Source organism: Sinocyclocheilus grahami, unplaced genomic scaffold (genome assembly GCF_001515645.1).
Source record: "Sinocyclocheilus grahami isolate Dianchi unplaced genomic scaffold, SAMN03320097.WGS_v1.1 scaffold452.1, whole genome shotgun sequence".
In the NCBI taxonomy this organism is placed as follows: domain Eukaryota; kingdom Metazoa; phylum Chordata; class Actinopteri; order Cypriniformes; family Cyprinidae; genus Sinocyclocheilus; species Sinocyclocheilus grahami.
This window is the reverse complement of record NW_015505631.1, coordinates 401,804-418,205: the sequence shown is the minus strand read 5'-3', so window position 1 is coordinate 418,205 and position 16,402 is coordinate 401,804. Positions and strand designations below refer to the sequence as shown.

The window sequence follows — 16,402 nt, the reverse complement described above, 5'->3', positions numbered from 1 at the left end:
ATATATGTATATATGTGAAGAGTTCAGATGCAAAAGCCTCTAAGTGCCATTTAAAATTTTCTTCTAAAATGAGCTTTTTTTATCAGGCTCCTATGTGCAGGTTCAGTAATTTCACTTCGATCGCAATGAATAGGTTCTTTTCATTGCCGTTAATGTGAAATAACTGAACATAAACATAGGTCCCTGAGAAAAAGAGCTAATTTTAGAAGAAAATTTCAGATGGCACATAGAGGCTTTTGCATCTGAACTCTTCGTGTATTCCAAATATAAAAAAATGTCTCAACCCTACAGTGACTGTGCATGAGTGACTTTTTCTATACATTATATATTTATTATTATGTTTTTATTTTATTTTACCAGGAGTTTGTTTCATTATGACCATCTTTTATCACGTTTTATTTGAAAAAATGTATATTAAAATTGACTTGATAAAAAGTGGGGGTTTTTATGCATTTTAGGTTTAAAAAAATATAAAGTGTATAAAAACTAAAATAGCAGTCTATATAACATCATAAGTGAATTTTTAAATAATTTCAGTACTTCGGTGATGACGCAGTGAGGTGAGGTGATGATGCGGTGATGACGCAGTGAGGTGAGGTGATGATGCGGTGATGACGCGGTGAGGTGCGGTGATGATGTTGCCATACTAGTACAGCAAGGGGTATTTAATGTTAAAACGGCTTGCCATACTAGTACAGCAAGGGGTATTTAATGTTAAAACGGCTTGCCATACTAGTACAGCAAGGGGTATTTAATGTTAAAACGGCTTGCCATACTAGTACAGCAAGGGGTATTTAATGTTAAAACGGCTTGCCATACTAGTACAGCAAGGGGTATTTAATGTTAAAACGGCTTGCCATAGAGGTGACGCGGTGAGGTGAGGCGTTGGACAGGTAAACCAAGAAGTGAAAGCAACGATCGCCATAGACGGATTTAAAAACACGAAAATGAAAAGCAAGAGAAGTCTGCTTAGTAAGTATATATAACAGATTGAATACACTCTATAACGGGCTTGCGTACTGAATGTAGCCTGCTGTTAATATACATTCCCATACGAGACGGTGATTGATGTCAGTATCTCTTTTAATTTAACAGCATGTCTTTTAATATGATTTATATGCTTTCATATGTGATAGAATTAAGCATCTGGAAACTAATTGAATGGTTTTGCTCAGGCCCTCCAGACTGACATGAACACACTGCTGCATCCTGCTGTTGTGGTTTTCTCATTGATAAGTAAGTTTAGCCTCTTCAACCTGTCGAGACTGTCAGATGTGATTCTGTAGAAGACACAGGGGAATATTACAGTAGTGTGTCTAAATGAGATAAAACAGCAAGCAACAATAATAGGCTAGTTTATTTGTCACTGTGAAAATAGATTTGTATGATGTGAATGTTATAAACATCTTCAAGACATTTTCCAAATGTATATCTGACAGGAAATGTAAGAAATATGCATCTACAAACCTGAAAAATACATCTTCCTGATGAAAACGCACACATCAAATAGACTTCTACACGATGCACATGCGATATCAGGAGACTTTCTTACTAAATATAAAACTTCAGCTGAAACAAATGCAGTAGATAACTGATGCAAAAATAAATAAATACATATGTTAATAAATTTGACACATATATGTAAACTAGAGAGAGGCTAATAGTACAAATTCCATTTTCATATAAAAAAATGATGTGAAAACAATTCAGTTATATAATGACCGACACCTTATTGTGTTCGAAACACTTGCTGAAGAATAAAAAACATAACACAGACAGATGCAAGTATGTTAAGTACGTAGATAGTAGTTTAACTGGTTTTACAGCATTCCCCGTTTAGTTTGAAGTGCTATTTCAAGCTGTTTTACACACTTCATTTGCGTGTCTCTTCTTGCCACACCTATTTGAATGCAACATTCATTTCTCTCATTCAGATGCATTCACATTTATACTTTCTTTGTGTTTGTGTGGTTGTAAAACAGGTTTTCAATTTACTAAGTCATTGAGCAAAAAAGATACAGCATTTCAATAGCATCAAATAACACTTGCTTTGATATATATATATTTTTTTGGTTATCTAATGCAAATACATTTTGAAGTGCGATGGAACTGAACAAATAGCTCTGATTGAAATGTTGAAGCAGCTTTCACTTTCTTTACATGCAACTCTCCATAGGTTTGCCTTTGGTCGTTGTGTGTCTGGATCTTGTTCCAGTTCAGTTCGAGAAGTCACCGGTGCTGGTGGCATCAGGGAGAGATGCCGTCTTTACAGTACAGACGGTGTCTGATGTGTCCCTCATCAGATGGAGCGATAGCACAGCGGCTACGCTGGCGATGTGGGCGAACGGGAGCCCGGTCATAATGTCCGTCCAGCAGTACCAGGGCAGAATCTCTGTCACCGCCACTCAGCTCAAAATCACCAACAGCCAGATCCGTGATTCTGGAAACTACAGCGTCTCGGTCGAACCCTCGTCTACCACTGGACTCGGTGTGAACACCCGTTCAGTGCCGCTCAAGGTCTTTGGTATGATCAAACGATGCTGCATATGCCCACAATGCTCAAATGACAGCTTTTGTGTTGCAGGTCAAATAGATCCGCATCGGTTTCCATGCAGTTTGGCAGAAATCGGCGGTGTAAAAACACTGAAGATTTATGTTAAAACAGAAAACATCTATTGTAGCTTGTCTGAGACTTAAAAATATAAAATATGTGAGAATAGTAATTTTCTATTCTATAATTTCTATTTTGTTAGGGGTCACTTATTTTTATGTTCAGAATTAGTTGCACAGACACAAAATAATTGAAAAACTATATATATATATATATTTGTCATGACTACTTGTAGTGACTTTGCACACTTACTTACAAGTATAAATAGTATTAACATTATTTGTACTTAGTGTAAATATTATTTATTGCTTTTTGTACTTCCTCTGCCTTTTGACAGATTTTTTGATTGAAACTCATCTCGATAAAGAAATAGCGAATTTTACTCGAATCATTCTTCAATTTTAAGTAAACTTTGAGTCTCAAATTTCAGAAGTTTTGTATTTTTCGTATTTTAGTGTTTGACAAGCTACAATAATAGACTTTTTTTTTTTTTTTACCTGACTTTTTGCTGTTGATTTTTGACAAATTGCATAGAAACAATGGGAGGGTCAATCTGACCCCAGCATAAAAGTCGTAAAACTAAATTTGTACCAGAGTTATTTTTGTATAATTGAAATACAACTACAGTTTTTATTATTTTTTTTTAAAAATTATTATTATTTTTTTAATTTAATTTTAAGTAAAATTTTTGTAATTTTTGTTGTGTGCTTGTCATTTCTTTTAATTATTATTATAAAATTAAGTTTTGATATATTTACAGTATGAAATTTACAAAATATCTTCATAGAACATGATCTTTACTTAATATCCTAATAAATTTTTGGCATAAAAGAAAAATCTATAATTTTGACCCATACAATGTATTTTTGGATATTGCTACAAATATACCCCAGCGACTTAACACTGCTTTTGTGCTCCAGGGTCACGAATGTGAAATATTCAAAAAATGTCAAAAACGAAATAGTTTAGCCAGTGTTTCAAGCTGTTTGAAAACCCCAACACAACAGCAGAGTTAATGAACATTTTCTTTGCATTGTTTGCTCACCCTCTCCTTGTTTTCCGTCTTCAGATGCTGTGAACGGAGTTGTTTTGACCCTGCCGTCTCTGCCGCTGGAAGGTGGGAACGTGTCTCTGAGTTGCAGCTGGTCTGCGGGTTCAGAGGTCAGTGTGGTTTGGGGTAAAGGAGGAGCTGCGCTTTCCTCTGACAGCCGCATTACTATCAGCGCTGGATCTCTGCTCATTAAACAGGCCCGGAGAGACGATGCAGGAGAATACACATGCACCGTCAGCAATGCCGTCAGCGCTCAAAGCGCCAAGACCACCCTCAGCGTCTACTGTGAGTCAATAACAATTCATGCTGTGTCATTGCTGCAGAAGACTCTACAAGCTGGTCATCTTTTGGCGAATTTCTCTATTCTGAGTTCTGAGTTTTTTTTATTCACAGTAACTGTATATATCCACTTTCAGCTGGAAATTCAACCCCAAAATATTTTAATTACCATATTACAGAATTGTGGTAATGGCTGTTTTTGGATAATCTAGTCCCATCCGAGATATTTCTAGTAAAGATTTAACTTTTTTTTTTGTGCAATTTTATAAATTTTTTCCAGTTGTAAAAAATCACACTTAAATATTCCCTCATATCATACTAAAATTCCCTCATATATCGAGGTCAGATTTATTATAGTAACCTAAAATTAAAACCATTAAAAAACATGTTCCTTATTTAAAATAAATATTATAACAGAAATAAAATAAAATATAAAAAAAAAATGCAGCTAGTTGCCAAAGCAAAATTTCTTCTTTTCATTTAGTTTCTTTGACGTACTAAAAAAAACTAAAACTGAAATAATAAAAAAACTATAAAGGGAAAATTAAAACTATATAGACACATTAAGAAAATAAAAATGACAAAAGCACAAAAATACTAAAATTCAAATGAAAACAAAAAATATAAAAATTATTCAAAATAATAATAAAAACTATAATATCAAAATTATACTAAAATAACACAGCTTTTCCAAGACTGTGGGAAATACAAAAGACAATATAAAAAATATGAATGTGAAATTTGAATAATAGAAGATATATGAATTAAACAAATTAAAATAAGAAATATAGTTTTTTTTAGCTGCTTGTTTTGCCATATTTTAAGTCATTTTAGTTTAGTTTAGTTATTAATAATATATTGTTAATAAGCCATCTTGCGGCCCCTTTGGAAACATGCTGAGGCCCCTAGTTTAATTTTATCAATGAGACCTCAGACAAGGTTTTATTCTTTGCACGTCAACCTTGTGTGAACATTTCTTGCAGTTTCTCAAATAAGAGCATGTTTTATAACAACAGCACGTGTTCAGAGACATATGACATGAAAAAATGACTAAAGAGCTTGTAATGTTCCAGTTTGGTAGACAAACATAACAATAAAATACAAGACATATTTGGGATTAATTTCTGCTGCACTAGTGAGTAATTGCAGTCTGTTTGAGGGGCATGACAACACTGGCTCAACCAGCAGTCCAGCCAATGGCAGATGGAGGAGTGTTTGAAACCAAAAGTGCTTTTGCAATTCTGTTTGCTGATTTAGTTTTTTATTGTTTTGAGTGTTTTGTTTTGAACTCAAGTGTTTCATAGAGGGAAGCAGTTTTTGTACTGATATCAGACTTACTCATGTGTTGTAAATAATCAGACCTTGGTTGGTGTACAAGTAAAAAAAAAAATATATATAATTAATTAAAATTATCCACAAGTATTTAATTGACTGACAAAATAGACATTTTGACACTTTCTCTTGTTGTGTTCTGTATAATGTAGAATAATATCTAAGGGCTGAACAATATGGCTAAAAAAATCTAAATATTATTTTTTAGATTTTAATATTATTATTATTATTATATCAATAATAGTAATTTTTATTCTTAATATTACTGTTAATAATTAATATTCTGTAAAGCTGTCTTGAAACAATATGTGTTATGAAACATGCTATACAAATAAACTTTGCACTAATATCAAAATTATTTATGCGTTGTAAATAATCTTTTGGTTGGTGCCCAACAAGTTACAGATAAAAAGAATATAATACACTGGAATGAAGCTCAAGCAGATAATAGACCGGATTATCTAAAATAGACAGTAATATGATGCTGCTTTTTCCTGTTTTGCGCTGTATAATGTAGAATAATACATAATATCTAAATATTTTACTGTATTAATATTAATAATGTTAGTTAATATTATGAATATGTAATTAATATTAATATTTATATTAATACATTTTGTTTTTAATATTAGTTTATAAATACAAAAATGAAAATAAACTGAATTAATATATATATTTATATTTTTAAAAAACGATTATCACATGCCATTATCACATTTTTTGCACTAAATTACCAGTAAAAATAATCATATTATGAAATACAATTATGGTGATATAAAATGACTCATACAGTGATACAAGATAATTTTGTCGGTTCCTCAGATGGTCCAGATGCCCCACAGTTGACTAAGACCTCAAGTGAGTGTGTTGGCGGGGGTGATGCTACGGTGGGACAGACGGTGCGTCTCACCTGTACGTCTGCCTCTCTACCTCCTGCCTCCTTCTCATGGGAACTTAACGGCCAGCCGGTGACCACCGGCCAATCAGGGAGTGGTGTGCTGAGTCTGCAGATCTTCTCCTCCAATCAGAGTGGACGTTACACCTGCATTGCACGGAATGACGTCACAGGAGTGACATCGAAGCAGCAGATAGACATGGCCATTGTGGGTGAGTTAATGGCTCTCTGTGGCACTTTGGTGACGGATGCATCTGTCAGTTTATTCTTCGGCCTGACATTCATTTTCTTGACCGGAGAGGGAGTAATCAGCCACAGCATTGATAAATTCATGTGTCACCTCACTAGAAGGAGTCATAATTTTCATCCTCCTACAATGATTTTCCTTTGCAGGATACTTACTTCTATTTGCTGGTTCCATTGTCAGTGTTTGTGTGATGTGTTTTTTCTTTGCCCTTTATGCTTTTGCTCCATTTCTGTCTTCTGATATTAGCAGTGCGTGTTAATCTAATTCTTCATATGTAAAATATAAAAATCATGTTTACAGGTACATGTCTCAGCGGAGGTGCCGTAGCAGGGATCGTTGTTGCCTGTGTTGTTGCACTCATCATAATTATTGTTGTAATTATTTTGCTTCTGCGACAAAGAAACGGTATGTCTCTCTTGAATGCTTCAGTTCATTGTTTTGTTTTATGATTTTTTTGATGCTTATATGCTCATATTTGCAGTTGATCGTAGACTCCGAGATACTATTGGACTTCAGAAGACAAACCAGAATGAAGGAACCACAGTAAGATGGTGCCACATTCTTCTATTTTGTTCTGTGTAATGTAGAATAATACCTCTTAGGGATGGACAATTTGGCTAAAAAAAGAGAAAAATTTTACTATATATATATATATATATATATATATATATATATATATATATATATATATATATATATATATATATATATATATTAATAGTTATTGTAATTATTTGTAAAAAATCAAATATTTAAAAAATATTATTATTATTATTGTTAAATAGTAAATAAATAGTCTAAAATATTAAAAATAATATAAAATAATAAACTATTTTAAAATAGATTTGATTCATATGTTGTTTGAAAATATAAATAATATTAAATATATAATATATTACATAAAAGAAAATGATTAACAATAAGAATAATAATAATTATTCATAATGCAGAGCACAGATATGGAAGGGGATAAGTGTTATCAAGGTCCTTGATGTTATTCTTTTGTCATCAAACGTTGCCTTCTCTGGACATTTCAACCGATAAATTACATGGCATAATAACATAGGCTACAATTGGCTGATTATGCATGACCACTAAATTATTACTTCCACTCTGACTTCCCAGAGTGTTGTTAAGCACACTCATAATAATAATAATTATTATTAATATAATAATATTAGTTATATATATATATATATATATATATATATATATATATATACACACAATTTTATATAATATATATTAAATATATATATTTTTAAATAACAAAATATTGCAGAAATATAATTATTTTTTTTTGCACTAAACTTTACAAGGAAGAATCATATTTCATTTTTGTTTGTATGAACCAATATATTATCAAAGTGATAATCAGCAACATTTGCTTACCATGAACAGTGGCACACAGAGATAATGTGAACATTTTTATAGATCATGTAAACAAACAGTGTTTTCACTGTTATACGCTCGGGGCGCTATTACACATCTCCCGATCAAAAACACAGGCGAGGAAAATGCAGAAACGAGCATATGTAAGCAGATGCATATGAAAAATAATGTGATCAGCATATAAATGAAAACTGCCTAATTCAATTCAATTCAATTCAAGTTTATTTATATAGCGCTTTTCACGATACAAATCGTTGCAAAGCAACTTTACAGCAAATTAAGTTTCTACAATATTTAGTGGTAGTTTATCAGTGGTGACTGTCAGTTAATGTACATATGGCAGAAATGTATTGAAAAATCAATTAAAGACGTAATAAAACAGACGATGAACACTATTAACAGCAATTATTATATGATGCAATCAAACTTATAGCAAAATGTGGTAGTTCTGTATGTTGTTTCATGGTTGGCATCATCTGAGGTCCTCTGAGGGCTTGCATCATCTCTTCTCAGGTGTTCTGGATCCAGACTGAAGCTTGTGTAAATCCTAGTTACATCCCGTGGCAAAAAACAGAGAAACAAATAGAGACATAATTAGTGTAGCTGCTCTTCCAACCAAGCAACATTTATTTGGTCAACCCAAGCTAAAGAATAATAATGTGCATTTGATCAGATATAACTGCAGTATGAGATTATGAGATGCATTATTTGAATGCTTGGCCAAAGAGATGTGTCTTTAATCTAGATTTAGATTACTTTGCTATCCTAGGTACTACCAAAAGTCCAGAGTTTTGCGACCTTAGGGAGCGTGATGGATTGTAGCGTGGTAGAAGACTAGTTAGGTACGCAGGAGCTAACCCATTAAGGGTCTTAAAGGTAAATAATAATATTTTGTAACTGATACGGAACTTAATAGGTAGTCAGTGCAGAGACTGTAAAATTGGGGTAATATGATCATATTTTCTTGACCTGGTAAGGACTCTAGCCGCTGCATTTTGGACTAGAGGTCTACACGGAGGACCCGAGACCCGAGGACCCGGGACCCGACCCGGGATATATATTTTAAATGGTCAGCCGGGTCCGGGTCGTGTCCCAATCTATTACTTCGAGTCCCGGGTCTGTTTAACATTGTGTGTAATACCCGAGTCGATCGGACTCTGAGAACACCCGGCCGTTATCAGAGTCAGTCAGCGCTGTGCATGTGTTGTTTTGTAACTTTCAACTTGTAAAATTAGGATGAGAAAAGTGTGAGTCGGTAATTTGAAATAAGGTGGGGAAAAAAAAACTCACGAGCGACGTCATCAGAATCAAGGTGTGCGGAGTTAATGCACACGCACGGTGATAATGGATACCTTCATGAGTGATGTGAGTTATTATTGATTATTCTTTTAATAATATTATGAATGACCCATCTTGTTGTTATATCTAAAATTTTTGCTCAGACTCGGCTCAGAGAGCACAGCGATGACAGCAAATAAGTAAAGTTAACGTCAGCAGCCATGCACTGGACGAGCAATCGTTATTATAATCCAAATGGGCAAACCGTCTAAATTATTATGCAAGTTGACTCGAGATACAAAAAATGCAAAACTGCAAAGTCGCATTTGTCATCCGTCACTGTGACAGCAAGTGGACTTTTGAAACTGCAATAATGAGTGGATTAGGCCTACGCATTTCAATTGGCAAGAGAGGAATAACACGGATGGAACTTTCTTGGCAAGGAGGATTGTGTGCATCACAGTCAGGTACAAGGGAGAAGGCTTCTTACATTAAGACAAAAAGTTTAATTTTCGCAACTTGTTTATCGACTTGTTAATAGCAATTTGCTGTGGAATATGTACCGATCAGGTCCAGTCGGGTCTGTGTCTTCCTGGCCGGGTTCGGGTCCATCTTTCAAAATAATAGACGGGTCCGGGTCGGTTCAGTGTAGCACATTTACGGGTCTCTTCGGGTTCAGGTACAAATTTTTGGACCCGTGTAGACCTCTCTAGCCACTGTGCTAAATAAAAACCTAGGGTTGTTTTGGTTATTTTCTATGAGTTTGTGGATATGCTTGGCCCTGGCAGCTTTTAGAGCCTGTCTATAGCTGGACATACTGTTTTTCCACGCAATTCTAAAAACTTCCAAGTTAGTTTTTCTCCATTTGCGCTCAAGACTATGAGTTTCTTTCTCGAGAGAGTGGGTATTACTGTTGTACCATGGCGGAGTACGTTTTCTCTAAACTTTTTCAATTTGATGGGGGCAACATCTTCTAATATATTAGAAGTTAGAAGAATGTTACCGAGTGAAATGTCGATCGCGGAAGTGGTAAAGGACTGTGAAGCTTTGGGGGTGTTGATGGAAGCGATCTACTGCACCTATGCTTTGATCATAGAACTGAATATGATCCAGATGTAGTCTTTGATTTTCTCAGCTTTTTGATCAAAATGTTGCTATTTTTTATGAAACTTACCTACATTCAAGTGTTGATAAAAAAAGAATGCTTGAAGCTAGAATGAAACTGATTTTTTAATGTTTAAAAGTAGAGGCTCTGTTCTTTATTTTGATTTATTGCATGTTCAGATATTCATACAACAAAATATTCTGGGGGCCATGATATTTTAGTGAAAATTATCAAAAATGCTGGCGGGGAAAGAGTTAAGATGCTATTAAAACATCTTTATATTAACACTCTTATACTCATTATTTGCAAGGAAAGAATTACAAAACCAGTTTAATGTATTTTGCTAAACCTAATGGCCACATAAAAGCACCTTGCAATCATTGCAAAGTACATGATATTGCCCAGCCTTAACATCTTTTTTAATGTACAATAATACCTCTTTTCACATGTTCCCTCTCCACAGATTGCAAACAGAGCTCTTGTCAATGAAAACCACCGTGATCCCACATTACACAACTCACTCCCACAAAACTTCACTGCTGTTCCCAATAACAACAATGGGAACATAAACACAATGTCACAAAACATGCCCAGCAACTCCAACCCACTCCATCATAATGGCCATCTGCACACCGATGCATTCCAACACAACTTCAGTACAGTCCCAGACAATGGGCATCAAAACAAGTCATATCCAAACAATGACCCTCAGAGGTCGTTCCTACAGCCTGTCCAACACAATCCCAATATTCTCATACAAACGGGCAGTTCTCAGCCTGGTGCGCTTGCCCATACAGTTCATGTAAACCTCAACACCTTGCCACGAACCGACCAGTTTAATAATTCACAACCTCAAACGGTGCATGTCAACTTGAACACATACCCTCCAGAAGCAAATCAGGTGGTCCAGCAACATGCAGATCATGGAGAAAGTGCACTACAGAGTCAACATACTAACGCCAACCATCAAAATAATTCTCAGACTGGCTTGCTGAACTCTGACCCTTTGAGATTGGGTAATCAAACACAAACAATGCTCAATAATGCTTCATCAAATGGTTCTCGTCAGCCCAACAGCTTCATTCAGACTGGATACTCGCACCCTACCAACCAAACCAATGCAAACCGCCAAACTGCCAACTCAAGATCATCAGCAGAAGAGCGAGGTCAACGTTCAAACCCCCTTCAGACCAACAACCAGTTCAATGACTCCAGAGCGCACCTCCAACAGATGCCTTTGGACCGTTTGCAGGGAACGCCGGCGTATCCCAACCCCGACGTCTATAGTTCAGACAGTAGTGTATCTTCAGATTGGCCACAACGAGATGCACGGAGGGATCGTTCTGGTCTGAGATATCGGGAAACTGAACCTTTGGGAAGGTTGACCCAAGCTGCTCCTCCCCAAAGAAGAGACCTCCAGAGACCAATCGTGCTCAACGACTCTCAATTGGAACCAAATGTGCAAAGGCAAGTGGTCCAACAGAACTTAAGCACCCAACCGCAAGCCCAATCTCAAATCCAGACCGCAATACCTCAAACCCAAACCTCTCAGGGTCAGACTCCAATCCCCATTGGTCTACCAAGAGGAACAATCATACCTGAAACACAAACTGGCACCAGACCAAATCAGACCGTGCCTCAGCCATCCATTCCTCTCACTGAGGCTGCACTACGCCAACACACCGCCCAGATCAATAACCCTTTCACCAACTGGATCCAGCAGTCTCAAGCTGCCTTGCAGAACCCTGGACCTTCTCAACCCATCCAGCAGCTTAACAAAGTGGGGCAGATGCCTCCTGCTCCACCTCCGGTGCTGCGGCCGGACGAGTTCCAGAAACTTCCTCGTGAACGCATGCAGCAGCCACGCACCATCCAGCCTGTCACCGTGCAACGTAGACACAGATCTCCAAACGTGCACAAGCAGACTCAAGTGTTGCATACGAGCCCTCAGCGAATGCCAGGAGTGCATCCCATGCATGCAACCATGCATGGACACCCAACACACATGCGACAGGTATGCAACTTGATACTGCTTTATATGAGTGAAATGCATCTTCAACAACACATTTTATGGCTGATGCATTTAATGCAGTGACCATGTCATGATACACTGGATATTTTTCCATTACTTTAACCCATCAAAATAATTTCAACTTCATTTTTAAGTTATACAAGATTCAACTAGACAAGATTTTTAGAAAATGAGTTTAAAAGCCAATTTGATTATATTTAAAATGTTAAAGAAATAGTTGATGAGTTTGTTTCTTCATCAGATTTGGAGAAATGTAGCATTGCATCACTTGCTCAGCAATGGATCATCTGCAGTGAATGGGTGCCATCAGAATGAGAGTCCAAACAGCTGATAAAAACATCACAATAATCCACACCACTCCAGTCCATCAGTTAATAACTTGTGAATTGAAAATCTATGTGTTTGTAAGAAACACATCCATCATTTAGACGCTTTAAATTGCTTAACTTTATGCTGTTGCTTCTGTCTGAAATATGAGTCCATAATCCATAATAATGCTGGTGAAAAAGTCTATCTCCTGTTGTCTCTCACATCAAAATTCACATCAAAAAGAAAGGACTGTTTTCACTTGTTTTCAGAAGTGCTTAAATGTGCAGATTTCTCTCCTGATTCATACAAGACTACATTTTTACTGGAGAAAGCAATATTATGAATTATGGTCTCATATTTTAGCCAGAAGCAATGGTTTGAAGTTAAAAATGTCTTAATAATGGATTTGTTTATTACAAACATGCAGCTTTTTGCTTCATAATATTTTAATTGATGGACTGGAGTTGTTGAATTGGGTGGAATGTTTTTACAGTGCAGTATTTATATCCATATTTTAGTGACTCTCTGTTCCAGTCAGCCACCTCTATAGTCAGTGTTTTTTATATATCATGGACACTTGACATGAATGATGTTCCAAATCCAAGATGTTCACGTTAAATTCAAGATGACAAATCAATTGAAATGGATAATTATAAAAAGTATAGATTAAAAATTTTACTGCCAATTTTGGCTCCATGAATAAACGTTAACATCCATAGAATCTTTTCATTGCACAAAAGGTTCTTTATAGTGAAAAAGGGTTCTTTAAATTATTAAAATGTTCTTCACACTAAGTAAAAAAACCTGGAAAAACTTGTTTCTTGAAAGTTTTTTCGGGGGGGGGGGGGGAACCTGAAATGGTTGTTCTATGCCATCACTGCGAAAACAGCCTTTAGCTTTTATTCTTAAGAGTGTATATTTATGCTTATTAGAATACCGCATTGTCAGCTCAGCAGCAAGCTAATGTAAGATTAACACATGCTATTTGTGTTTCACCAATGTAGAGTGTTTCCAAATAAGTCACTTATGAGTATGTGAATATGTTAAAGCTCTTTCAAATGACTCGCATCAAGACTTTAGCGCTCCGTTTGAACCTCAGTGTGAAAAATGCTGCAGACTGCATCACAGAAAATAAATTTTACGAGGTCGCTAGGTGTGAATACGTAAAACCACACATTTGAATCTGGAAGAGAATCTGGTGATTGTTTGAAAGCCATTGTAGAAAGAAAAAAGTTATTGTTTCTGGATGCTCTTGATGTTTTAAATTAGGTCAATTGATAACATTAATGCATTAGCTGATATGCAATGTTTTTACAGCATTTATGAATCTTTTTTTAATATAAAAATTGATCGTTCTTTTTAGTGCAATATCTATCTTTTGATTTTAAACATGTGTTAGTAAGTGTTGAGTAAGATGACATAAACTAAGATTAATAAATGCTGTAAAAGTATTGTTCAATGTTTATAAATGAGACCTTATTGTAAAGTGTTACCAAATTAGTTTCTATTCAGACTTTCAGTTTGACTTGACTCTCATGGGCAAAATTACAATTACAAGTTACATGGAAAGATTTCCAAACAAGCAGGAAAGGATGTGAAATTGTTAAAAATATATAAACATATAAAAAGAAAATATATATATATAAAAAAGAAAATAAGATCATTGTAAATGCACAAAAACGCATGATGATGCATTCAAGACCTTAACATTTGTCAGTTGTTATAACATTTTTTAGTTCCTTTTATTCTAAATGATTCATTTGAATGCAGAGTTGGACTTGTCATTGCACAGGCAGACTTTTCATACATCATGCAAATCGTCTGCTAATCATTGGCTTTCAAAATCATTGAAAAGGTCAGCGAATGGGGTTGAAGTTGAATTGAGCTTGGGCCAACGCTGTCACTGATGCTGAGTTCAGTTCACTGGCCAACGGTGACTCGAGTCATGTTGAAAGGGCCTTTAGACATGATTTATATCAAATGAAGCATTTTGTTCTTTCTTTTCTCCTCCTTCTCTCCCTCAGGTCCACAGAGGCAGACCCAGACGTTGAGAAAATGCAGCGCTCGTCTGGCTCGACGCTATTTGCACTGCGAAAAACTTTCGTCCACAGCACAATGTCTCTGTGGTGGAAAGAAACAAAGGCTCAGCCATTCCTCCGGCCCTCGGCTTATTGTGCCATACAAATCTTTGTGTTTTGTCGGAGAGACCGCATTATTGATAAAAAGACTGATCTTTTTGTTTCTCCTGCACAGCTGTCATGTAGGCACGTGAAAGCCGCGGCTGTTGAACAGGACACTGTGTGAATTTCATCCGTCGGAACAATGCTGCTTTGGGATTTTTCTTGTGCTCAAGTGTCTGAAAATAAAACACAATGCAGTGTTTTTCCACAGACAGGAAGACTTGAACAAAATCCAAATGAATTAGGATGGCTGGCAGAGTTTGAACTACTAAATGATAAATAATGGGACTGCCACGGTTTGTCCTCTTGCAACTATTTATTCAGCTTTCTGCTCACAGATGCTTCTTGTAGCGCCGCTCAATTAGTGCGATCCGCTACGGTGCTTTTGTGGATGGATTACGCATTTGAGTATGAAGGAGACCCACCTAACGAACGTGTACTTAATGAAGCTCTTACATTTTTATGTTAATGATGTGGAAAATGCTAATGAGTTTAAGTAAAATAGGTTGTTGACAGGCCTTGCAAAAATATGATGAAAAGCAAATGTTTGGTCAGATGGTATACTTTGAGGTTTTTACAAATAAATTCTCTCAGTTTTCATCGCTTTGTTCTTCATTGCATCTTTAATACAAGATTTCTCGAAGTTAGACACAGAAATCAATTTGCAACTGAAGTAATGGAGCACAACTGAAGTCGCAGTGAATTCTCAAGAAGAGGTTTGTAGAAGAAACAACTACCCTTTCAACAAAAAGCTTTCTAGTAATTGCAAGCACAGAATACATTAATATCAGTTCAGTGTGCATGTATTTATAGACATGCAGTGCACAAAAAATGTGTTCCTTGCTGTTTAGAAAATAAGTTCACCTCTTTCTGTGAAATGAAAAATGTGTTGCTTCTTTCCTGTTTTGTCATCGTAGGTGCAGCATGAGTCAAAGTGACATCGAGGAAAATCATTAAATACTTGCGGAGCATCACGTTATCACTTTTGAATCTTTGGTACTGGACTGAGTTATTAAGGTATACAATATTTTGCTACTACTGTTTTTTTAGATTGGTTTGTGATGATGATTTCTTTGAAGACTAATGCTTCATCAGGTAAACTGTTTTGGTTTTGATCAGAAAATCTCTATAGCTACAGAGAAAACATTTAAATATAATTCATAAAATCACATTTATAAATATGGGTTCCTCAAATACAAGATAATAGGCATTTTAATATTTACACAAAAAAAGCATCAAATGCTAAAATTATTTTGAGGAATTCTTTTTCATTGCTTGTGAGAATGAAACATTTCTTTACATTTACAAATGTATTTGTACATGCATGTATCTAAAAAATTAAATTGTTCTGAAACAGATGTTGCTATAACATTGCATGCATCTATCTATCTATCTATCTATCTATCTATCTATCTATCTCTATACAATTCTCTATGGTTAATTCTCTCATACATGTTTTTCAGTTTATTTTTCTTCACATTATCACTTATAACCTTCATTTTGCATTGCTGGTATTCCCCTTTTCACATCTCACATTCATATGCAGCTAAATTCGTATTCTATGGAAATTATTTTAAGTATTAATATTTTTTAGTAGCTTGTAGTAAATGTAAAAAGGATAACTCAAATCAAAATCAAAAGGATAAATCAATTGTTAGATATTCCAAACATGGTCTGGAAATGTATAACCT

General features: G+C 35.4%; 1 protein-coding gene across 1 annotated transcript; it reads left to right on the top strand.

Moving 5' to 3' along the window:
- Window positions 1-892: 892 nt before the first annotated feature.
- Window positions 893-15,275, top strand: LOC107552521 (GATA zinc finger domain-containing protein 14-like). The gene is made up of 9 exons (XM_016234419.1): window positions 893-972; window positions 1,176-1,236; window positions 2,177-2,524; window positions 3,681-3,947; window positions 6,096-6,380; window positions 6,716-6,820; window positions 6,897-6,958; window positions 10,654-12,204; window positions 14,556-15,275. The coding sequence occupies exons 2-9, from the start codon at window positions 1,191-1,193 to the stop codon at window positions 14,580-14,582; spliced, it is 2,691 nt and encodes an 896-aa protein (XP_016089905.1). The 5' UTR covers window positions 893-972; window positions 1,176-1,190; the 3' UTR covers window positions 14,583-15,275.
- Window positions 15,276-16,402: the final 1,127 nt, after the last annotated feature.

Bases quoted from the DNA above. Each gene is read 5' to 3' on its own strand.
- LOC107552521 (XM_016234419.1), top strand. From the start codon at position 1,191: ATGAACACACTGCTGCATCCTGCTGTTGTGGTTTTCTCATTGATAA. The intron at 2,525-3,680 runs GTATGATCAAAC...TTCCGTCTTCAG, and splicing joins AGTGCCGCTCAAGGTCTTTG to ATGCTGTGAACGGAGTTGTT. The intron at 6,821-6,896 runs GTATGTCTCTCT...TCATATTTGCAG, and splicing joins GCTTCTGCGACAAAGAAACG to TTGATCGTAGACTCCGAGAT.